This window comes from Pistacia vera, unplaced genomic scaffold (genome assembly GCF_008641045.1).
Source record: "Pistacia vera cultivar Batoury unplaced genomic scaffold, PisVer_v2 Contig206, whole genome shotgun sequence".
In the NCBI taxonomy this organism is placed as follows: domain Eukaryota; kingdom Viridiplantae; phylum Streptophyta; class Magnoliopsida; order Sapindales; family Anacardiaceae; genus Pistacia; species Pistacia vera.
Genome location: NW_022196009.1, coordinates 635329 through 659935, shown reverse-complemented (window position 1 = coordinate 659935; position 24607 = coordinate 635329). Strand labels below are relative to the sequence as shown.

Genomic DNA, 24607 nt, shown 5'->3' with positions numbered 1-24607 from the left:
GGAAGCTAAACCCAACTAAACAAAGACCTAGATAGGGCATCAATCCAACAACCAAAGTCAAGTCAAAGAAAAAATCTATATACCTTCAACTGATACCTGCCAACATATAAGTTCCAAATTCGAATTCATTAAAAAACATTTCCACGCCTCAATGCCTCTCATCACTCATCCAACGCTTCCCAAATCTTCCACCGTGAAATCACATGTGCTCCTCCATATATATCAGTGTTAAATCCTTTTCTAGCATGATCATCAAATGCGTAAGAAGACAAACATTGTTTTGAGCTGTGGTCCTTTCCTTCTTTACATTAATACTTTGGTCTGCGGGCCCTTTGCAGAGACACCCTGTAGTAAGAAACCATTTCGTCCTTGTAATAATACATCAATTTATTGTTAATTTTTTGGTGTCCTAGATGAAGGCATTCCATAACATTTAAAACAAGTTTACATCTAATCAATAATATTTAACCTCATAATAAAATCCATCTTGGATAATAATACTATTATCAAGATTTTGCTAATTAACTTTTGCTCAAAATAAAAGCATAAAAAATTGGAGAGAAAGTCGGAAATGATAATTTTACGAGTGGGTTTAATAAGGTGGGGGTAGTGGCGTATGATATTGTTGGTGCCAACACTTGCTTTGTCGGTTGATTTTAGATTTATGAGCACAAAAACAGTGGATTTTTAGAATCTTGAGATTAATTTCAAGGTTTTTACGCAAGGTGTGTTTGAATTTTGACAGATCAAGTGTCTAATATTCGTAGATTTACTTAAATATGATAAAGAAAGGTATAATGTCTATATCCGTTATGATTATCTTGGAAATGTTCATTATTTCAAGCCCCACTTCTTGTAATCATTCAATACTCCACAATTTCACCTTCACGTCTTCCCGTTACATGTTCGCAATCCAACATTTTCTGTACAATTCTCTTCCAACTACATTCTTTAAATCACACGAGTCCATGACATGACAACTACAATTGCCCTTTCATTCTATCAAGATTTTAACAAATATCGTGCCACTAGACATATTCATTTTTTTTTTTTTTTGGGTAATTTTTAATAATAAATCCTCTTTTGTTTATTTTCAACGTTCTCTGGGCTTGCCTCATGATGGTTACAATTGTAGAGAGAACTGAACTGAGGCCCAATACATTTTTGTCATAAACATATGCTCACGCCCACATGCTGATCCATAATCTATGGCAGTTGAATTCAAAATCTCTTTGAGGTGTCTGTTTTATATTTTCATTTTAGTCATAAATTTGCGCTCATTTCAACTAGATATAGCGGCAGTTGAACAAAGAGACGGGGGCTTTTTTAGCTTTTAGCAAACTATAGCTTAGTATGTAGATAAATATACGAGAGGGTACCTCAGTTACTATATGCCTTAAGGCTAAAAAGTAGTGAAAATGCAATCGAGGTTTCTTTAAGGACCACAAAGATATGGACAACTGTACCATACTATTTCACACTTCAGTTATAACTCTTATATTGGTTGAATGATCTGACAATTCATGTAGATAAAGGACCACAAATGATTTGTTTTGATTGGGTGCAGGACATTCAACATTTAATATTTAATTTACAGCTAGCTTCCATTCTTTGTTAGGGGTGTGTGTGTTCATGTGGGGATTTCATTTCAATTTCTTATAACGTGCTATACTACCTGCCACCATCCAAAAGTTTCATTCAACTTCTTTACTCTTTTGGCAAACCCCATTAACATCAGTGAATGTATAATTACATCCCTATCCAAATACAATTAATCAACTAAATCCTCTGTTTTGCGGGATAATAAAATTTCACCCCTGAGTTTTGAATTAAGTAACTGTACTTCAGTAGAATATTTAGCAATGTTTTGGCCCTATCGGTAACATTTTAGACCTATGATTCGCAAATCTTAGGGACTAAACAATTAATGATAAAGACCAAAATGTTACTAAACTAGGGTTACTTAAGCCAAACTTAAGGATGAAATTTTATTTTCCTTTTGCTTGCTTGTAAGTNTTCAACTTCTTTACTCTTTTGGCAAACCCCATTAACATCAGTGAATGTATAATTACATCCCTATCCAAATACAATTAATCAACTAAATCCTCTGTTTTGCGGGATAATAAAATTTCACCCCTGAGTTTTGAATTAAGTAACTGTAATTCAGTAGAATATTTAGCAATGTTTTGGTCCTATCGGTAACATTTTAGTCCTATGATTCGCAAATCTTAGGGACAAAAAAATTAATGATAAAGACCAAAACGTTACTAAACTAGGGTTACTTAAGCCAAACTTAAGGATGAAATTTTATTTTCCTTTTGCTTGCTTGTACGTCCTTTTAAGTCTGATCATAATCAAAGTTGTCATTAATTATCTTTGGATGATCGAGTGGTTTGATATAGACTATTAGGTATAATACTTAAGAGATCTTGAGTTCGAATTCCTCTTCGATTACTAATAGGGGTAGCCACTAAGTTTCAGAGTCCTAAAAAATTAGTTGAAGTGTGTATAAACTGATCAAAATACCCTGATCATTAAAAAAAAAGAAAAAAAAAAAAGGGTCCATCATACAGGAGTGCAAACGGTTTGTAAAAGATAACACAGTTTGAATTTGCCACCTTACATTCCACTGGATTTCAATACCGTAACTACTTAACTAGGAAAACCATTTTTCACCATTTAACCCACACGCTAATCAGTAAGTGTGAACACCTTTTTTTTGGACGCGTATTAGGTGGGGGACACCCTTTTTAAGATTTGATTCATGCAAAAATCAAATTCCATTAACGGAATCTGTAATTTATTGACGCTTCATTGGTAGCTACTGAAAGACAGGCTGTTTACATTTATCAAAGCGAAAGAAATATATCAAGTAAGACTTAATAATTCGTTTATATCTAAGATTAGAATAACGATAACGATAATTAGTTATGTAACAGGTCATTGATTATCATAATTCTACAAGCAAAGCTAACTCTTTGTGAATTCACATTATTTTCGTTTATTCTTTCGTGGAAGTTACAGAAATATGAGACTTGACAGATCAGCTGACATGTCACGCTTTGGGTACCGAAAGACAACACCGACCTGCACCTTTGGTCGCACCACTTTCATGCAGTATATCATCCGTTTCTGCATTCTAGAGACTTCTTTTCAATTGATACATAAAGGAACCCAATCCAAAATTTCTAGAGGATTTTATGTAATATTTAGTAATTAAATTGATTGTCAACTACGTTTCAAAGAAGAAAATCTTTCACAGTTGGGGTGGAACCCACTGAGTTTGTGCTTTTATCAAAGTAAAGTGGAGGTGGAGCAAAGGAAAGGAGCGTCGGTAGCCAAGCCTAAAATGGCTAAATCATACCACTACTTTCATTAATTTCACATTATACACATCTGCTCTTTTAACTTACAATTCTCATTAATTTTTAGTTGAATAATTTGATTTAGATTTTCTATAAAATTTGTACATTTACAAAAGAATATATATGGTTAATAATATATAGTAAAGACAACTCCTTGCTTAGAAGGTAAAATGCTGGCTCTAAAACTTTCTTATACTCCTTACTAAGAGGAATATGAAACAAAGTAAAAAAGAAAGCTTCAAGTGACCTTCACTAAGGTTTGATGTTGGTAAGCTTCATTTTAGAGCCTGGTAATAAAATAAACTGATCACATTATTATATTATATTATATATCAATCATAATCGAGCAATAAACAAGTGTAGGTAGCCAGATATATATGATATACGCGGAGCCATAAATACTAGTAATTATGGCTTACTACTTGATGGTGTTGACGTAATTTTAGCGTGTCTGGGGTTTGAGTTACTTCAAAGCCTGAGCCATCCAGATTATTCTTCTCCCAATACATGATGACAGTCTGTAATCTTTTTCTTGGGTATTTATTTAATTTCATTGCAAGCACTTTCCTAACATTTCACCTACTTGCTTCCCTTTTTCTCACTATAAATAACCCCCCTACGACCACCCACTTAATTTGCCAAAGTTCTGAATAACTCCATTACAAAACCATTGCTCTCTCTAAAGTTTTTATTTTTTTTTTCTGCTGAGAAAAATGAAGCCTGTGTTTGTTGCATTCCTTTTCGTTTCTCTTGTTCTTACTTCTTCTTTCTTTGAGGTCTCAATGGCTGGTTCAGGTGAGAAATTAGTAGCTATGCATTATTCTTTAAATCACTACTCATAATTACTATGAATATTTTGATTCAGTACGTCTTGTATTTCTTAATTATCTTTAAATGGTAATAATGAAATCTAGCTTATGATGTGGATGTTTTGGTTATTTTAACTTGTAATTCATGAACATGAACAGATTTCTGTGACTCAAAGTGCGCGGTGAGGTGCTCAAAAGCAGGAGTGAAGGATAGGTGCTTGAAATACTGTGGAATATGCTGTGAAAAATGCAATTGTGTTCCATCTGGGACTTATGGGAACAAGCACGAGTGCCCCTGCTACAGAGACATGAAGAACTCAAAGGGCAAACCAAAATGCCCTTAAACTCTTTCATTTAATAATAACTCTTTCATGGACCCATTAAAGATTATGATTTGTGTCACCTTATGATATATTAGTAATCTATAATATAGAGCTTAATATATAAAGGGTCCTAGCTGTAATACAAAAGAGAGTGTTAATATTGTTAATTGTTATGGTTATGCTTTATTATTATTGTATATTTCCTTGTATTATATATATGCGGTTTGGTTAATAATACTATCACAAAATTGAAGCTCTTGATTTGAGAATGCTTTTTCCAGTTTTCTGATCAGATAGTATAAGTGGCATAATAATTCTGATAGTGAAAAACTGTAACCTGGTCCCTGGGAGGAGAAAGAGAAGGTTGAACGCGTCGTTAAATAGTTATTAGATTAGATTTGACTGATTTTATGCGGCATATCACGTGGAATGTACGATGAAATAGACATTTTATTTGTGGCCTGACCCTTTTATTTATAAGAGTCCCCTGATGCTTTTCACGTGACACCTTATTATTTAGTTTATTAATTATGATGGAAAATGGCCCTCCCCTCACTTCGTCACCTTTCTAAAAGGAGACAGAATGTTGTGGACCATGTAGTTAGTTCCACTGGAGTTCCTTGATTAATTATTGAAACACGGGATTGGTTTAACACCCCTGTGAAAATGTGCGAAAGATTCTGGTACTATGTTTAATTGTTTTAATCTCAAATTACTAATTTCCCACAGAATTTATATGTTGGAGGTACATAATGGAAATTAATTAATAACAAAAGATGACAGTAAAAGTTTCATATGTTATCCCAAGATCGAAGTGGAAGATGAAGTGTAATCGTCGTGGACTCCAGACCCTGCCACTCGTTGCCTTGTATTGTACAAGGAGGACAATGGTCGACTTACAACAAATACATGAATCAAATAATAATAACCCACACACCGAATCCCTGGCCTTGCTTCTATCTATTATCAGTTCATTTGCCACCAATCATGTCATTAAATAATTATGCCTCTTTCAGTGACATTTGGAAGTTGGGACCCTTGGAAAAATCATTCATGAGGGATTCGTAAGTAAGAAAAAATTACTCTCTCTTAAAATCCATTTAAATAAATAAACAGAATTGAGATTTCATTTCAATGCAATAGAAGATTGGGTGTTTTCGAATTAGGCAAATATAGTATTAAGTCATATATTAAAACCCAGAATGAGGGGAAGGAGAGACCTGCATCTGTAATAATACAGTAATAGCCAGAGACCAACATACATGCCCAGGTAGGAGTGGGCCATTGTAACTATAAGGATCTGTTACCCTTTTCTCTATTTATCTTTTCTTTTCCGTTTAAATTGTACAACGGCACAGAGAGAGCAGATTTCATCCCTCTGAATTATCATCTTTGATATGACAAATAATCGAATATGGGAGCTCAGTACCATTACGGATTTACTCAATATATGAAAAATTATCAAAAACTATGAAACTCGTGAAATTTAAGATTCAAGTGGCTGAAGCTCTTGCTCCGGAACACTGACACCAACAGGCTGATACTTTTTAAAAGTTTGCCTTCGTCTCCAAACTGACCATAGCCCGATAACCGATAAACTAAGAACCAGGGTTATAATTGTTCCAATAACCACAGCCACAACGTGTTGCCGCCACCATGTCCTGAAATGGCTCCAGAGGAACCCAAATGTCAAAAAGAAATAAGACAACATCTTTCAGAAAATTAAACTGGTTTATGTGCTGCGAAGAAACCATACGAGTATTGCAGAAAGTATTCCAGAACAACATGCAAAAAAGATGGAAAAATAATCTGACAAATGTCACATGGTTGCCCATTTATCATCGTCCTCCAATGGACCAATAGACAATTCACCCTGAAGACACTTCTTTTATTTCTAAACTCCATATTTGTATTTCAATAATACTATTCTTCTAAAAACTATCACAAATTTAATATCCCCAATAAGGTGTCATCATACATGGCATTGACATGTAAATAAAATGATCATGTATTAAATGATATAACAATGCTCATATGATGACAACCTCATTTGGGATGTAAAATTTGGGATAACTCTTTTGGAATGAGTAGTATTTTACTCTTTACTATTAGCAGAAAATAGATAAAAAAACAGAATATAATCAAGCCTAACGTTACAAAGTATTATAACCGAAACCTCTGTGAGTGCATCAGGTTCTCCAAATTCAGCAGTGAACTTAGAATTATTACCATAAACCCATTTAGTAAAAAGATCACCCCTGTGGCGCCACTCCAATAGCACCAACACAATCACAAAAAAATTCTACTCAAGCTTCCATGACCCTCACATTACTTCCCCTCTTTGCTCAGGCTGGGAAACGATGCCACACCCTTGCCTGACCACCCCAGCACCACATTATCACTCCCAATCCACCAAAACACCTAATTGCCTACCATTTCTCTAACTCACTCCCACCCTTTCTAGCATGACCACTAGCATTGCAGTCATCCCATCAAACATGCAAATGAAGAAACAAGAAAACCACATATCTCTCCCAGCTAAAGGAAAGTGATCCATTGGCTGGAATAGGTCTGGATTTCATTCAGCCTACACATCAAAGCTATTATTTTGCAAGTTGCATTTTAAGTCAGCCTGAGACAAGTCCAGATATGTGAGGGCTTTGAGCAAAACTTCGGACACTACAGGTTATCCATCAATGGAAATATCATTGAAATTAGCAGGCAGATCAATTTATTTATTTATATTTTAACGGGCACAAGCACTTCATAAAAGACGGTAGATTCCATCAATAAGGATTTCCGCATACAAGATATAACCAGAAGAGTAAATGCTCTATCTCAAGGAGAAGAAAACATACGGCTTGACTTGAGGCTCAACGTTCCATTTTACTAGCTCATAACTTCCAAATCTCTCAGGAAACTGCATATGATGATGATCCTTTAAATGCAGAATTATGCTCTGCACACAATAAATAACATAGCATTCGGTCAATAGAAAATAGAACAGTCAAATTCAATAGATGAGAAAACTACCAAAGGATACATAGCATATACAAATACTTGCTGTCACAATTATAGTATTACCGATGCGGTGGTATTAGAAATGTAATCCGCAGATTCAGCTGGAAAGATGCCCCATCTAACAAGGTAACCATCTTCGCTTGAAGAGAAGTTCAGCAAATGAACCTAAAAACCAAACTTTACGATTTAGGAGCAAGTGTATAAAATTTTTTAATTGATTCAAGAGCTGCCAAAGCAAAATGATAATTGGAAATAACAATGTGTTAGGATCCCACATTGAAAGGGAAAAGGGTGGGCATGTGGGTTATAAAGGCTTGGACACCCTCCCTTGGCAAGCCGGTTTTCCAAGGAGAGTTCTACCCAAGCCTATGAAAGACCCATAGCCCAGCCCAAATTGTTGAGTTATTGGAGTGGGTTCCTATCAATTGGTATCAGAGCATGATCCTGCGCCTATGTGGTAGAGCACGCGTGGCAGGCTGACCTTGGGTCCGGGCTGCTACCCTGAGAAAGGGCATGGAGGCCCGAGGGAAAAGGGGATCCGCATAGTCACCCAAGGGGTAAAGAGGCCGACGGGGGTAAAGAGGCCGACGTGGACGTCGATTGCGGAAGCGTGGTGAAATGTTAGGATCCCACATTGAAAGGGAAAAAGGTGGGCATGTGGGTTATAAAGGCTTGGGCACCCTCCCTTGGCAAGCCGGTTTTCCAAGGAGAGTTATACCCAAGCCCATGAAAGACCCATAGCCCAGCCCAAATTGTTGAGTTATTGGAGTGGGTTCCTATCACAATGGCTGTGAGATTTATAATCAACAAGTGGTAGAAAATCCTTCCATACATACATTTGCAGTTAATCATTATTAACACATTTGCTGAGATGACATACACCAAGCTAAGAAGTGCATACCGAGTAGTTAGATTTGTGAGGGATATTATGAACAATAACCATTTATTGTTCATCTGCCAGGTAAAATAAAAACTGTTTCTTTACATATACAAACTAAGTTTCAAATCCAACATTAAATTAATACCCTCCAACTTTAGTGTTTCAAACTTTCAATACATCTTACCTAAACCATAGAAAAGTAATTAGTTACCTGTGAATCATCAACTTCCAACTCATGGGCAATGAACACTGCAAATTCTGTGAAGTTGGGCCTTGTGGATGAGTTGTTCATGCTGATTGATATTTCAAATGATATAAACCCAATTCGATATGCACCTACGTATCACAGCCAGGAAGCAATATTATAAGAAAGAATCTATGCACTAAGGATGTAATGTAAAAAATCAACATGATTACCACTGTGATGTTTTCCATAGTCATAATCTTTACCATAATTATAAAACCATGAAAAATGATACTAAGCAGCCAACGCATGCAAACAATATTAAGTCAGAGATCAAAACTACCCTGATGGACACAATGTGATAGTTAAACGGTCTAATTTTCATTAGTGTTACTTGCGGGGGTATTTCTTTAACATGTATACTTTGTTATGAATAATAACAATAAAACTCTCTAATGAAAGAGAATATTTATGTGTCAAATGCATACATACACAGAGCAAAGATCAACTTGACATTCCAGCCAGACAAGCAGATTGCAGATGACGATTCAAGGAAATGTGGAAATATACTAGAGGATTTATGCTTAGAGTAATTAGTTCATCTATCTTACTACAGTCTCCAGCAGGTCCAGAAAAGTGGTCAGGAAAATAAGTATAGTATTGTATTACATATAAAAATCTTTCACCAAAAGTCTTCTGAATCTATAGAAATCTTTTAATCTTATTCTAACAATTATATAGTAATCAGCATACTGTCACAAGTGCCAAAAGGTACATGAATTTGCAGGAATAATGATATTTTTCAGAAAAAAATCCAGGGTAACATCTTTATTTTATATGATAAAGATTAAAAAAATTGATTTATGATGTATATTTGGATTTGTACCTAAAGTGTAACTTAAAATGTCATGATTCATTGCATATTGTAAGAAAACAAGCCCAGAGAACACAAAGCAATCAATAACAAATAAGTAACATCCCCAACAATAAAGCCTAAAAATCAATATATGATACATATTAGATTTGAAGATCATATTAAAAAGCCTTCTATATGGTTCAAAGTTGTTCTACCCGGAAGAATATTGGGAGGCAATCCATCTGGGGCCAGGGAAGGAGGAATTTCTACACTTGTATTACTGCTACTAGAAACTAGAGGTGCTGGAGCAGGAGTAGGAGCAGAAGCAGAAGCAGGAGCAGAAGCATTAGAAAACTGCATTCTCCTCCATAGTTCTGAACAATTGGTTTTCCAAAACCCAATCTTATTATCCGCCCGATCATATGTAACTAGGGTATTACGGACAACAATTCCTGTCTCAAATAAACAAAAGTAAGAAGATATCTATGAAGCAGTAGAACAAAAATTTTGGGGGTGGGGAGGACAGAGCCATCATATATACCTCCTAAAAGAGTAGTTGCATCAGCATTTTGGAAAATTCCCAGGCAATAAGCACCACTAACCTTCGTATGCTGTAAAGCATGCCACAAAGAGAATTAGGGAGAGAATGAACCAGAGCGAAATACAGCTTAAATTGTAGTTTTAAAAAAATAACAAAATAAATAGATCATGAGAAAACATCCTCAAACCACTATAAATTAGATTTGCAGACAAGTGTAAGGTTGCTTTCATCCTCAAGAGAGCTAAGAATGATTTATTACCCGGAACAAGTAGTTCTCTGGGGACAAGGAAAACTTCTGTCCATTGCTAAATACCATATCCACCTCCGGAAAGGCTTTTGATAGTTGAGAGACATCCCTAAATCACATTATAGTAAACAAAGTTACAAATAATTATTAAACCATGATATGCAAAAACTCAACATCTATGCTTAAACAGACAACACCTTCCAGCACCAGAAAAACAAATATCATCATAATTTGGATCAGGACCATGGACTGGTTTCAGAGAATGAGTTTCCTTCGTGATCTGCATTTATACACACAGATAACCGTGAACTTGTATTAAAAACAGGGGTACACATGCATACAGATGGCATGGCTAGTTGAAAGAAAGTTTGAAACAAACATAGAGCACTAGAATAAATATACAAAAAAAAATAAAGAATTAGAAATGATTTTGTTTAAAAAAATTAAGATTGAGAAATCATACAGCTTTCGTAAATGCAGAAAAAGCTTGTCGTGGAAGGTAGGCATATGTAGTTCCGCTGTCCAAGACAGTTCCATGCCTTCCATCAAATATCTTTCGGCTTAATTTCAATGGCTTTCCAGCCACATGTATTTCCTCAAGCGCAATGTTGTAATACGGACTGTTGCCACCCAAAAACTACAGTGAATGTGTGAGATCCACTAGATGCATTTCCTATGAAAAATGCATCGCCAATTAATATGCTGTGAAAACATCTTACCTGCGGAAAGGGTCTGAATGAGCAAATACCATATCAGGTGGAGGAGAGATCCCACCAAGAATCATTGCACCCCCACCCACATCCATCCCACCATAACATAATGAAAATGAGTCACTAATAGCACCCTTGTCAACAAGTTGATCCACAACACTAAGCCGACCACGACCCAAACCCATTATGCCATCAGCACGTTGGGTATAAAGATCACCTGTTTCCACAGTTTCACAACCAAAAACAGCAGACTGAGGAACAAGTTCACTTTCATTGCCGAAAGAAATAATATCTTCTGCAAGCACACCACTGCTGGAGCTCATCTCAGCATAACGTCTTTCATAAGTGCAAAGCTTTCCATCGTCGTCACAATTACAATCAGGATTGCATTTTAATGACTGATAGGTGCTAGACAATTTGGGTTGAAACCTTGGGTCCTGGATTACACCAAATATTAGCAATCAATCAATATGAAAAGCCTCCATATGTAACCTCTTTGATTGAAAAAATCACAAATTCTGGCTATATACTACTTATTCCTTACAGGATTTCATAGGTAGATGAAAAAAGAGACAAAAAAATAAATAATATGGAGCTTATCAGTTTAGAAGAATGTAAATGTTCCAAGTGTATTACAAGGACAGTTGCTAGTTCCATGTGATGTCGAGAGCAATATTATAGATTCTGTTTCCAATAAAAGAAAATTATATTCATCAATTTTTTTTTTTTTTTAATTTCCTGCAGCCTGACATTCTCAGAAACAAAGTGAAGTTAATTCAAAATTTCACTCGACTTATCAGGCACCAATCCATTGTATATCAACAACATATTTATAATTACCCTATAGCTAGACGCAGTATTCAATATAGTATCTTATTGTAGGAGTAATTGCCAAAAACTAAGAAAAAAATGAAATACGACATTGATAAAGTAGAATCTGAATGGAAGAAATTTCATAGCACGGAACCTGATGCCTGCCACACCGTTGACAGTTGGAGCAAGGAACATAAGTCACAGTGCTCCCAGTATCCACAATCAGGGCGAACTGCTGAGGCGGTGTCCCAATATTTAGGTGCGTCGTATAATAACTGCAATGAATTTAAAAAAAAAAAAAATCTCAAATTTATTGATAATTACACAAGCATACATATTTATATACGAAAGTAAAAAGCAAATTGAAATTAAAACAAACCCGTTGGTTAAGAGATCATCATATAGTCGCATGCGAGCGTTTGGTCTATGAGGTAGGTGCGATTGCTGCAGGTGACGGCGACGATCATCTAGTTGCCGGTGCACGATAGAGTTATGTGATGAGAGATGGAGAGGAATAATCAATGGGCGTTGGTCAATGGTAGAATTGACAACGATGAGATTGATTCCGATAATAAATAAACATAAGAGGAGAGAAGCCATGGCGGTCAACGACTCAACAGGATCCTCCTCTGATTCTTTAAAAAAAGAAAGCCAATGCAAATTGCCGGGTCAACTTACTCTGCGATTAAATTCGAGAGATTTTAGAGGCTCGCTTGGTAGCCAATGAGAAAACGCCACATTACAGTTGAAATGCTTTGTTCCACCCTTAATGAAAGTAATTAGTTGTAACGACTAACCGACCGCTAAGTGACCCAATAAAGCACAAGAGAGAACAAACGTTTTACTTGTTTAAGTGTTGGAGTGGAATTGTGACGTAACTCTCACGCTGTGACGCTGGAATGGTGAGACTATCAGAATGTGGAGATCTTTCAACCTTAGACAATTATCCTTTTCTTTATATTTCTATGCCTATAGGCCACTCTTACTAATAACCAAAAATTACAAGGGAATGATCTATGTGATTAATAGGTTATTAGATGGCCGTGGCTTAATGACAAGCCAGCATCTGCTTATATTGAAAAGGTGCACACATCCCACAAAGGTGCCTGGTAAAATGTAAAGGAAAGTCTTCAAACAAATTTGTCAATTTGTACGCACCTCAGCTAATCTTCTATATGCACCTCAGTTAATTTTCTGGAATCTTAGAATTGTTGGCCGAGTACAAACCCTAATTATCACCATTATTAACGCCTATAGGGACTTAAACTTAGGAGATCATATTAGATCTTCTTTTTGCTCTCGTGGAGGTTCGAACTTAGAAGACCATATTAAATCTTCCTCTTGTTCTCGTGAAAACTCAAACTTAGGAGATCATATTAGATCTTACTATGCTTTCGTGGGAACTCAAATTTGAAAGATCACATTAGATCCTCCTCTTGCTCTTGTGAGGACTCGAATTTGGGGGACCATGTTAAATTCTTCTTTGCTCTTTTATCATCTGGCCACCCAATGGTGGTTAACGATGAAAGCTCTTCGATCACTATATTACCTTGTGTTATGTGAGGTGGAGGACATATCAAGCATGAAATGCAGAGTAAGCTAATTCTTCATTATACCCAACTCCTTATAAAGTTATAATGCCCTTTCCAGGAAAGAGCTCATGATTTCTTATTATGCAGAGGCCATGAAAAATCGAGAAAGTAAATTTCCAGGAATCAGTATAACAAACTACTTAAAAGAAGAGCAAATAAAAACCTCAAAGTAATCAACACCTTGTATTCTCAACTACACGATAAGTATAACCGGAAAGAAAAAAACAGTTGTAAAACCTCGATATGTAAACATTACTGTGACATTCCTTTCAAGTAGATTGTACAAAAATTACAGTTGGTTCCCGCATCCAATTGGCAGATTATTCCCCTGCTTTCCTAGTTTCCTTGTGCCAGAGCAACGTTCCTCTGAATATCAACTTACAACCAAAAGGACTACAACTACAAACACTGACAACAATTCTACACACTCACAAACAAAAGGGAGTTTGTAACAATAACAATCCTACACATAAAGACAGTTTTTACTCAAAAGACAGACACCTGATTCTTCAATATGATGGAGCTAAAAATTGGAAAGACAGTGCATGTGACCTAAAATTCATTTGTATGTCTAGACATTTGACTTCTTCCCGTCGAACCAAGCAAGTATCTTTTTGCCATACATATTGTTGCGCATCACTAGAAAATTTGACATAACCAGATTCCGCAAAGCATCATGGAGAAAACCCTGCCGTTGCCACAAAGGATAAACACAATAGAACCGAATATATCATAATTTTAATCAGAATAAAAAATATTATCTATATAAATTACGAAATGAAAAAAATTAAATAAGAAAAATGTGCAAGCAAGCAAAGCCATTAGTTTATATCTTGGGAGACTAGACAAAGGCATTTTACTTATTTAAACTTAGACGTGAGTAAGATTCAAGCAGTTTCAATATGCACAAGTCCAAATTGCATAGCCAAAAATTAACCATCTTAAGCTGAATTCAACAGATTTGTCAGGTCTCTGAGCCAAACCAAACCATTTATCCTGGATGGCATATTGAAGTAAGGCCACATTTATTAGCTAACACTAGTTTGCAGAATGAATACAACTTAATAAAGTGAATGATCTAACCTTAGACACCAACAAAGCTGATTGCATAACAAAGTTTCCAAAAGGATCAGTAAGCAGCATAGAAACATTTGGACTTTTAAGCAACTCCCTAACAATTCTCATGGACTGCTGTTCGGCTGATTCTATCAAGCACCTCTCTACAACATTACTGCCATACTTATTACAGGAGAGATCCATGTAATGCCCTTCAAATTGTCTCAGAAGATCTGCAGTTATTTGTGGTATCCTCAATCCCAGTAAATGTTGCACCACATAGTTACTAGAGAAAATAAAAATTGTAGAATCATGTTACTTTCTGATCACAGCCAAGCAAAAGTAAACCAAAAATAAGATTTAAAAAGCTATAAGAATATGAAATTAGAACATGATAAAGGTCTAGCAAACAAACCCAAAACGATCTTCTGCTAGGTGTTGTGCATTTGCAATGATCTCAGCAATTAGACGCTCTCTTTGCAGCCCCTTAGATTTTTCAACACATTGCTGCAGCACACAACAACCACTTTTGTCTGTTGCAATTCCCAAACAATTATCGACCACCTCATTCAGAAGATACTGCCAAAAATAATCTGTCAGAAATTTCAAAAGCCAGAACAATGCTTCCTGGTGGATCTTAGCATTGTTTTAGAAAAGCACATGCACAATAATTAATAAGCAGTAGGGAAGACCAAAGCTTAATGTCTACTACCTCCACCACTCAAAATACACTTCAATTCTTTCTGTCCAAATTTCTTGAAGACATTGTGATGACATAGAAAACACACTTTGATTTTTAAAATTTCAAACCATGATATATGTTCTATTAAATATGCTAAGTTACATATAAAAGCTTAGGAGCAAATAAGAGCAACTGCAAGAACTGTTAAGAACACACGCATAAATTATTGACATACTAGCAAAAAGAGTTTCTATCGTTCATACATGTTTGATTGTCAAGCATTTTCCAACACAAAAGTAATACCATGTATTGTTGTCCAAAATTCCATCAATAGGAAGAAAACCATATTTTATGACACGGGAAAATCAAACCACGGCAACTCTTAGATATATAATGCCACACTGTTTCCGAAGCCACCACAGTTAAAGCCCCAAATTAAAATCAACTCTGCAGAGATCAATAAGATCCAGTGTCTCTACCTCCATTACTAGAACTAATAATTTTAGTTTTGAGCTGTACATACAATCAAATGCTGAAACCTGCAAGATTCTAGTGCACTAATAAAGACAAATTTTAGTGTTTTTGTTGGAATAAATTCTCTAGCATAGATTCGATTAACAAATTAGTAACCATAAGAAATTATTGTTTCAACAACCAAACCCACATCATTTAACTTTCAATGGGGAACCATTCCTGGAAATGTATAATCAAAGAGAAAAATGAAAACTTCCATGATGAATGCTGGTCATCCACCAATACTAATTGAACATTACCTTGTTGTATCGATCAGGGAAGTATTTCAAGCAATGCTGGATTACATGATGACCATTCGTGTCCTTAATTAATGTGACACTACCAGGCATCAGAGCAGCTGTGATCAAAGAGACTTGCTGTGGGGTGGTAAGATGTTCCAATAATTTCTGTACAGCACGAGTCCTGAAAAACAAAGATAACCACTTCACATAAATCTTTTTCATTGAACCGTTCAAATGAAATAAAAATAAATAAATAAATAACCCAAACGAAAGAAAAACATACCCATGCATGCTTAGACATATCCTAACAAGTTGAAAATCAATCTTGGTCAGCATTTGAAGGATCTGAGTCCTCTGTTCGTCACTACATGTCTCCACAAGCTTTTGCACAACATAATTACCAAAAGGGTCAATAATCAAGTCACACACATGGTCTATCATCTCCGAGAAAATCATATCAATTCCTTCTTTTGACATATGAAGAATAGTGTTTTGCAAGAGACGACATCCGTATTGATCCTTGGCCAAAGCCACGATATTACCCTTCAAATCTCCCAAAGATAGGCAATGAAATGGTTTCTGCAACCATTGACCCCTCTTAAAATTCAAATTAAAACTCGAAACATTCCGGTTTCTCGGCACCATGCCATTCAACAAGAAGTTTCGCTTTGAAGATGATATGGCAGATAAATCATTGTGAAATGCTCCATTTCCAAAATCATGCAAAAACCCATTTTGGTTTGTACTTTGCGGGCTAAAATTATTGGATGTTGAATGAAAACCAGACATAGAACCATCCCAGTTATAACCTTGCAAACCCATAATCCCAGAAGAACTTATACACCCAACAAGTTTACCGAGTTCCATATCTTGGCGAACAAGTGATGGAAAGCCATCCCTATTTAACACAGAACTATTTGTGACGTTATCAAAGGCAGAGGACCTATAAAAAAACTCATCATTAGAGCCTGGATTTACAGTGAGATTAGAGAAGGAAGATTCAAGGGTTTCCTGTGAAGGGTTTAGTAGGTAAGTTAGAGGGTTTTGTTGATGGTGATTTTGGCGACGGAGATGGGAATCCGGTGAACCGTAAACCGGAGCGTGAGAAGGCGTTGCCGTGGCCATAAAATAACGGTTACTGCGGGTGTTAGCCATCAATGAATGAGAGAGAGTTGAAGTGGCGAAAGGTTTTTGGTCTTAGAAAAGGGTTTATATGGTATTTGGATGTGTGGAGTGGAGATATAATTTTGATTTTAAATGAGAAAGAGGATATTAATGAAAAGATTTGGTTAACATAGTATTTGGGAAGATTTTTGAATAAAAATGGAAAAGCCTTAACTGAGAGTTATAGGCGGAGAGTCTGGACAGTGAGAGTAGTCTGTAGAGAGATATGCTATGTAGTATGTAATATGTATGACTAGTTGAAGTTTTGCATGCAGTTTGTGGAAACTATTGACATGGAATGGAATAGAGAGAACAAGTGAGAAAAGACTTTATGTGTTTACGTGGCGTACGTCTGTCACCTAGAATCCTGTTTCTTCTGAACAACCAATAGTTTTTTAGATGGAATGTGTTTTAGTTTTACCTTATTTTGTCTAATATTTTATCATCTCTTTCTCTCAACTCTTTAATATTTTTATATTTCATCCTACATCTCATTAGATTTAAGTTCAAATAAATCAGTTTAATCTTTAATGTAGAAGATGAGGATAATTTCAGAAAATAAAATTAATAATCCAATTGAAACTCATCCGGTAGATGAGATTAACATATATCCTATACTTAAGGGATTTAGGAATTTAAATTCTTAGGGATTTAAGTGGGGAGGGTTTAGAAAAATGAAATGTAACTGCATCCATCATATCATAAACTGTTCAAGGTTTAGTTTTGATGGAATTCATTTTTGTAGATGAAGATTAGTTATTTAATTTTAGCCAATTATACAAGTACGTGTAGATGAAGACTAGTGCCTCTCAAAACTTTCAACCTACTAAGCTTAAAGGTTTACAGGTCAATGTCTTTCCAGTAAAACAAAAACACGGCCAGTCGTATTTTGAATGATCCAAAATATGTTAAAAGCCTGTAACGACTGGGTTGATTTCTTTTTCAACCTAAATGGATTGACGAAATCAAAAGGAAGGAGAATGCGCATTTGTATTGTCAACAGTCAACTACGGCTTTAATAAAAAAGGGGATATCATTGATTCTTCGACGAAGTTTCCACTAATGTATAATCAAAAGAAAATATTCCGTTTCCACGAATGTATAGTCAAAAGAAAATATGTTTTAGAGTAAAATTACATGTATAAACTAATTATATAAACTATTTCCTTACAATCGAATGTGACAATCTTATTGTAGAAAATCTAGGGTTTAATTGAATCGGACTTCAATTGGGATAATGGATGAGCAAATGAATTAACAACTTATACATATTATTAAGCAAACAATCAATTGCAGAAATCAATAAAGAATGAACAAAGTGAAAGATTAACACACAGAGATTTATAGTGGTTCGGCTTATACAACCTACATCCATTGTTCAAGGCACACTATAGAGTATTTTTATTAACCATAATAGCAAGGTTACACAGAGGAATTGAAATGAGAGCTAAAAATTAGAAAGAACACACCCGAGATTTGAAATCCCCCAAATCTCTTCTATGAAATCCCACACTATGCTTTTTGCCACTCCTGCATCCATCAAGCTGGATTTATACATAATTAACCTTCTCTGATCGAATACTATCTGTACAACAAGGCATGACAACCGTCTGATGAACGATAGCCTAAAATCTTCTTCCATGGTCATGTTTTCGAGTCGAAGAGAGAAAAAGCTGAAGAGAGTAAAGTTGTTACAGTGAAATCAGGATCAAGTGCCACGATAAGGCACTTGATCTATAACCCAAAACGGCGTCGCACAAACTAGTCTTGACTTCCATTTAAAAACTTTGACTCCAGCGTGGCAATTTACAAACCACATCATCACAATTCTCCACTTTGGCTTTTGAATTGATACCCTAAGTGGCCTTGGCTCCATCTTGCTTACTTTTGAACTTGAAGTAGGCTCATACAGAGCCTATGCTTGTCAACAGCCACTGGTTTAGTGAGCATGTCTGTTGAATTGTGTGTGCCTTTTACCTTTTCAATTATGACTTCTCATTTTTCAATCATTTCCCTGATGAAGTGAAGTCTGACATCGATATGCTTGGTTCTCTCGTGGAAGACTTGGTTTTTAGACAAGTGGATTGCACTCTGACTGTCACTGTTGATCACCACTGCCTTCTGTTCCATCTCCAGTTCATTTATGAACCCCTTAAGCCATATTGCCTCCTTTGTTGCTTCTGTCAAGGCAACATACCCAGATTCTATTGAGGAGAGTGTGACCATATGCTAAAGCTTTGATTTCCAAATAAACACATTCCCCCATAGTGTAACCACAAAGCCTGAAGTAGACTTTCTTTTATCAATGTCCCTTGCATAGTTTGCATCTACAAACCCTTTAATGCGATAGTCTTCTTCTTTGATTTTTATGAGCACAATGCCCACTGACTTGGTTCCCTATAAGTACCTTAGGATCCACCTGAGTGCGGACCAGTGTATCTTACCTGGATTGCTCATGAATCTGCTTACCGGACTTATAGAATATGCTAGGTCTGGCCTAAAGCAAACCATCAGGTACATCAAGCTGCCTAGGGCATTTGCATAAGGTACAGTAGATATTTCTTGTTTCTCTTCTTCAGTTTGAGGGCACTGGTCATGAGATAATTTGATGTGCTGCCCCAGAGGAGTTTGGACAACCTTTGCATTCTGCATGTTAAATTTCTGCAGAATCTTCTCTACATAATCCTCTTGGACCAGTTTTAAGCTTCCCTGCACTTTATCTCTTACAATGGTGATACCAAGAATTTTCTAAGCCTAACCCAACTCCTTCATTTCAAACTTGGTATTGAGAGTCTTCTTCAGTCGAGAGAGCTTAGTTTTGTCATGGCAGGCCACCAACATGTCATCCACATAAAGCAACAAAAAAATGTAAGTCAGATCAGGGGTTCTTTTAAAGTAAAAACAACTATCAAAGTTACATCTATTGAAGCCTATTTCAATCATAAAGGAATAAAATTTCTTGCACCACTGTTGTGGTGATTGTTTTAGGCCATATAGTGATTTTCTTAAGAGACACACTTTACCTACTAGTCCAGAGTATCCTTCTGGCTATTCCATCAGAATGTCCTCCTCAAAATCACCATATAAGAATGCTGTTTTTACATCTAATTGCTTAAGTTCTAGGTTGAATTGCACAACAAGAGAGATTAGAATCCTTATTGATGCATGTTTGACCACTAGAGAGAATATTCATTATAATCTATGCCCTCCACTTGTGTGAATCATTTTGCAACCAACCTAGCCTTGTATCTATGTGGTTCTTTGGAAGTTAGGCCTGGTTTTCTTTTGAAGATCCATTTGCATTTGACCACCCTACAATTTTTTGGTTTGTCAACTAGGATCTAGGTATTGTTCTTCATCAAGGAATTGAGTTCTTCTTTGATTGCCTTCTTCCATTCTGATTCTTCAGGTCCTAAGACAACTTCCTGAAAGGTTTTAGGCTCGTCATTCAATTCTTCTTCAACCTGAAGAGCATAAGCTACCAGGTCTAGGGTTGCAAACGAACCGAACAGTTCTCGAACAACTCGATGTTCGTTCGATAACTGTTCGACACTGTTTGCGAATAGTTACAGTTCGATATTCGTTCGATAATATGTTCGATCGAGTTCGAACATGAGCTGTTCGTTCGATTATGTTCGGAAAAAAAATGGTATGCATTATTATAATTTATATTTTTTTTCTTTTTTATATTATGTTTAGTTTAGTTTGGATGAATTTCTTTTAATGGTAATCAATAATAAAATATTATGATGTTTTTGTTTTTCTTATATATATAATATGTTTGGATTTTTTTTTTTTTTTCCAGATGTCATCAACAATTAAATATATAAGTATATAGCATTTTAATTAAAAAGAAATAAACTATTATGATACATAGCATGACAAATTTAATAACATAATAGATTGTATAATCAAGTGATATATAATATAGTAAATCCAATAACATAATAGCTTCATATTTTTCCAAATGTAATCAATAACTAAATATTATAAGATAGCATTTCAATTAATAAATAATAAATATAGTATGATAAATTGATGAACATAACATATTGTATAATCAAGTGATGTATAGCATAACAAATTTAATAATATAATAGCTTAGTTAAATATAGTATGGTAAATTGATGAACATAACATACTGTATAATTAAGTGATATATAACATAACAAATTTAATAATATAATAGCTTAATTAAATATAATATGGCAAATTTATGAATATAAAATATTGTATAATCAAATGATATGTAGCATGACAAATTTAATAACCTAAATTAATCACACATTTGTATTGATCATATATTACAATAAACTCTCCCACCATTATGAATTTATAGGTGTTGATACAAAATATATATGTAGACAGTAATGATAATATATAATAATAATAATAACCTATAATTTTGATAATTTAATAACATATTTAACCTATGATTAATATATATATGATAATAATTTTGTATATACACAATTACATATTATATATATAACAAATTAATCACACATATGTATTGATCATATATTACAATAGACATTCATTTCACTATGAATTTATGGGTGTTAATACAAAATATATATGTAAACATTTAAAATATTTATGATAATTTATGTAATGATAATAAATATATGATAATCTATAATTTTGATAATTTCATAACATATTTACCATATTTAGCCTATGATTAATATATGTATGATAATAATTTTGTATATACACAATTACACATTATATATATTATAGATAACAAATTAATCACACGTATGTATTGATCATATATTACAATAGATCCTCATTCCACTATGAATTTATGGGTGTTGATACAAAATATATATGTAAACATTTAAAATATTTATGATAATTTATGTAATGATAATAAATATATGATAACCTATAATTTTGGTAATTTCATAACATATTAAACATATTTAATCTATGATTAATATATGTATGATAATAATTTTGTACATACACAATTACACACACACACACACACACACACATATATATATAAACCCAATTTCACATTTTCCCTTACTAGGCCTAGCCCAAATTTTAAAACAAAAATCCAAAGTTCAAACCCAATTCTACATTTTCCTTTACCCAGCCCAAAATCCAAACCCGTATTTACGAGTCAGTCGAACGAGTTAGTCGAACGATCACGAACTAGTCGTTTTGTTAATCAAACGAATACAAACAGTCATCTTATGTTCGTTCGAGTTCGAACACGAAATCAAACACTCCTTCTTGCTTATCAAACGAGTTTCGAACGGAGCTGTTCGTTCATGTTCGGTTCGATTGCAAGCCTAACCAGGTCTGCATATCCTAGCCTATTGAGAGGTTTAATGACTCTTCTGGTTCTATCTCTTGACAATTGGTAATTTGTCAAGTCTGATTCTTTTTCCTCTTGTTCTTCTTGTTCACCAGATTGATTTTCCTCAAAATTTTCAGGATATTCTTCAATGTCTTGAGCTCCACCTTGATTCAGATTATGGTTAGAGGTTGAATCTTGAATTTCCAGCTCTAAATGATCTAATTTTGAGACATTATCAACTGGTTATTTAGGTTCATTTTCTAGTCCAGGAAGAACATCTTCCCTAAAGACAACATCTCTACTAATGATGCATTTCTTGGTTTCTAGGTTCCAGAACTTATACCCTTTTACTCCCTCTAGGTATCCAAGAGGCAAACATTTAATGGCTCTAGGTTTCAGTTTATCTTCCCTTACATGGACATAGGACATGCATCCAAAGACTCTTAAGTTTCCTAGATTTACAGGGTGTCTAGACCACTTTTCTAAAGGAACCTTAAAATCTATGGCAGATGAGGGTGTTCTGTTTATTAGATACACCACAATATGTGCAGATTCTGCCCAAAATTTTATAGGTAGTTTAGAGTTTGACAGAATGCTTCTAATTTTTTCTAGAATTGTTCTGTTCATTCTCTCACAGAGGTCATTCTATTGTGGGGTATTCTTGACAGTTTTGTGTCTAACGATCCCATGCATGGTTCTTACAGAAACTATTAAACTCTTCATTTACAAAATCAAGACCATTGTCAGTCCTAAGCTTCTTTAGTTTCTTTCCTGATTGAGTTTCAACCATTGTTTTCCATTCTTTAAACCTAGGGAATGATTCATCTTTAGTTTTGAGGAAGTAAATCCATACATGCCTAGAATAGTCATCCACAAAACTAATAAAGTATCTACAGCCCCCCTAATGAATGGTGTCTAGATGGTCCCCAAACATCTGAGTGAACATACTCAAGTGGTGAGCTTGAGTAATGTTTACCAAATCCAAATTTGACTCTACACATTTTCCCAAAGACACAATGCTCACAAAAATTCAAACTTCCAATCTTATCCCCTCCTAACAGATTCTGCTTACTTAACTTCTTTAATCCTTTTTCACTGACATGTGTCAACCTTTGATCCCATAATGAGGGTTTGTCTTGTGCCTCTGGAGACCCTACAACAACTATTCCACAATATGTCCTACCTTTTAACACATAGAGACTATTCCACTTTTCAGCTTTCATCACTACTAGGGACCCTTTCATCACACTAAGGCATCCATTTGCTGCCTTGTAACTCAGTCCTATTGAGTTTAGAGTACCTAGTGAGATTAAATTCCTTTTGAGATCAGGAATATACCTCACATTAGTGAGGGTTTTGGTTAGGCCATTGTGAAGACTTAACTTGACAGTACCTATGCCCTTGATATGACATACTGCATTGTTTACCATCACAACTGTCCTACCATCTAAAGTTTGAAAGGTACTAAACCACTCCCTATTAGTTGTCATATGATAGGCACATCCTGTATCTAATATCCATCTTCACTATTTCTACCTTAGAGATGACTAACACCTTTGAACTCTTATACCCTTCAAATACAACCCCAGCCTGCCTGCCTACCTTCTTTTCATACTTCTTTTTACTCTTCCTCTCAAGACAATCTCTTCTAAGGTGACCTTCTTTGTGACAGAAGAAGTATTTCCACTTCCCTGTTTGGATTTGGATTTATTCCTATTATGTCCTCCCTTTTTCCGATTCCTCTTCTTTGATCTACCCTTACCATGAGACCTTTCCCATCACTGTCCAGTTTATCTTTCATCCTATTCTCGCTATCCTTAGTTGTAAGACTTTTACAATCTCTTCTAATTTCAGTGTTTGCCTACCATACTTTAAAGTTCTACAAAATAGAATAAGGTTTTGGCAAGAATTTAAAGAATTACAGCGGTCTTCATCATCAATTTCACTGATATGCTTCTAAGTCTTGTACAATTTTCAGAAATGCATCCTATTATTTTTGAAGATTTTTAGTTCATCCATTTGAACCCAAATAATCTTTGTTAAAAAATAACCTATTGGGAACAACCTTAGATTGATACAGAGGTCTAACCTTTTCCAGATCTCAGAAGCAATTTCTCCTTCTTCACTTCTCGAAGGACTTTGTCACCTAGTCCTAGGATCAAGGAGTTTTTAGCCTTGTTAAGTACATGCTTCTCAGCTTCGTCATGGTGTCAGGTAACCCAAATTCCCCTTTCAATGCTAAAGCTAGTCCCTCTTTGATCAGACAGCTTCCATCTTCATCTTCCATAGTCCAAA

The 24607-nt window shown here is 35.1% G+C and overlaps 3 protein-coding genes across 3 annotated transcripts; 1 reads left to right on the top strand and 2 right to left on the bottom strand.

Moving 5' to 3' along the window:
* Nucleotides 1–3979: 3979 nt before the first annotated feature.
* On the top strand, nucleotides 3980–4766 carry LOC116129069 (peamaclein). Its single transcript, XM_031414828.1, has 2 exons — nucleotides 3980–4160; nucleotides 4334–4766. The coding sequence occupies exons 1-2, from the start codon at nucleotides 4079–4081 to the stop codon at nucleotides 4516–4518; spliced, it is 267 nt and encodes an 88-aa protein (XP_031270688.1). The 5' UTR covers nucleotides 3980–4078; the 3' UTR covers nucleotides 4519–4766.
* A 1018-nt stretch (nucleotides 4767–5784) lies between these two features.
* Nucleotides 5785–12503, bottom strand: LOC116129037 (protein ASPARTIC PROTEASE IN GUARD CELL 1-like). The gene is made up of 12 exons (XM_031414779.1): nucleotides 12129–12503; nucleotides 11904–12024; nucleotides 10946–11373; nucleotides 10690–10846; nucleotides 10424–10506; nucleotides 10239–10335; nucleotides 9980–10049; nucleotides 9654–9890; nucleotides 8610–8734; nucleotides 7582–7683; nucleotides 7356–7456; nucleotides 5785–6158 (listed from the first exon to the last, which is right to left on the bottom strand). Exons 1-12 carry the CDS (start codon nucleotides 12347–12349, stop codon nucleotides 5984–5986), a joined length of 1917 nt encoding a protein of 638 aa, XP_031270639.1. The 5' UTR covers nucleotides 12350–12503; the 3' UTR covers nucleotides 5785–5983.
* A 1252-nt stretch (nucleotides 12504–13755) lies between these two features.
* LOC116128992 (pumilio homolog 12-like) lies at nucleotides 13756–16989 on the bottom strand. The gene is made up of 5 exons (XM_031414732.1): nucleotides 16118–16989; nucleotides 15853–16015; nucleotides 14813–14976; nucleotides 14425–14683; nucleotides 13756–14029 (listed from the first exon to the last, which is right to left on the bottom strand). Exons 1-5 carry the CDS (start codon nucleotides 16987–16989, stop codon nucleotides 13913–13915), a joined length of 1575 nt encoding a protein of 524 aa, XP_031270592.1. The 3' UTR covers nucleotides 13756–13912.
* Between the last annotated feature and the right edge of the window lie 7618 nt (nucleotides 16990–24607).

What these genes read in the sequence shown, in the direction of transcription:
- LOC116129069 (XM_031414828.1), top strand. Translation starts at nt 4,079, where the DNA reads ATGAAGCCTGTGTTTGTTGCATTCCTTTTCGTTTCTCTTGTTCTTACT. An exon ending in GGTCTCAATGGCTGGTTCAG is followed by an intron (nt 4,161 to 4,333) that starts GTGAGAAATTAG and finishes GAACATGAACAG; the next exon opens with ATTTCTGTGACTCAAAGTGC.
- LOC116129037 (XM_031414779.1), bottom strand. Translation starts at nt 12,349, where the DNA reads ATGGCTTCTCTCCTCTTATGTTTATTTATTATCGGAATCAATCTCATC. An exon ending in TGCAACTACTCTTTTAGGAG is followed by an intron (nt 9,891 to 9,979) that starts GTATATATGATG and finishes TATTTGAGACAG; the next exon opens with GAATTGTTGTCCGTAATACC. An exon ending in GCCTCCCAATATTCTTCCGG is followed by an intron (nt 8,735 to 9,653) that starts GTAGAACAACTT and finishes TGTGATACGTAG; the next exon opens with GTGCATATCGAATTGGGTTT.
- LOC116128992 (XM_031414732.1), bottom strand. Translation starts at nt 16,989, where the DNA reads ATGGCTAACACCCGCAGTAACCGTTATTTTATGGCCACGGCAACGCCT. An exon ending in TCCCTGATCGATACAACAAG is followed by an intron (nt 14,977 to 15,852) that starts GTAATGTTCAAT and finishes TATTTTTGGCAG; the next exon opens with TATCTTCTGAATGAGGTGGT. An exon ending in CTAGCAGAAGATCGTTTTGG is followed by an intron (nt 14,684 to 14,812) that starts GTTTGTTTGCTA and finishes TATTTTCTCTAG; the next exon opens with TAACTATGTGGTGCAACATT.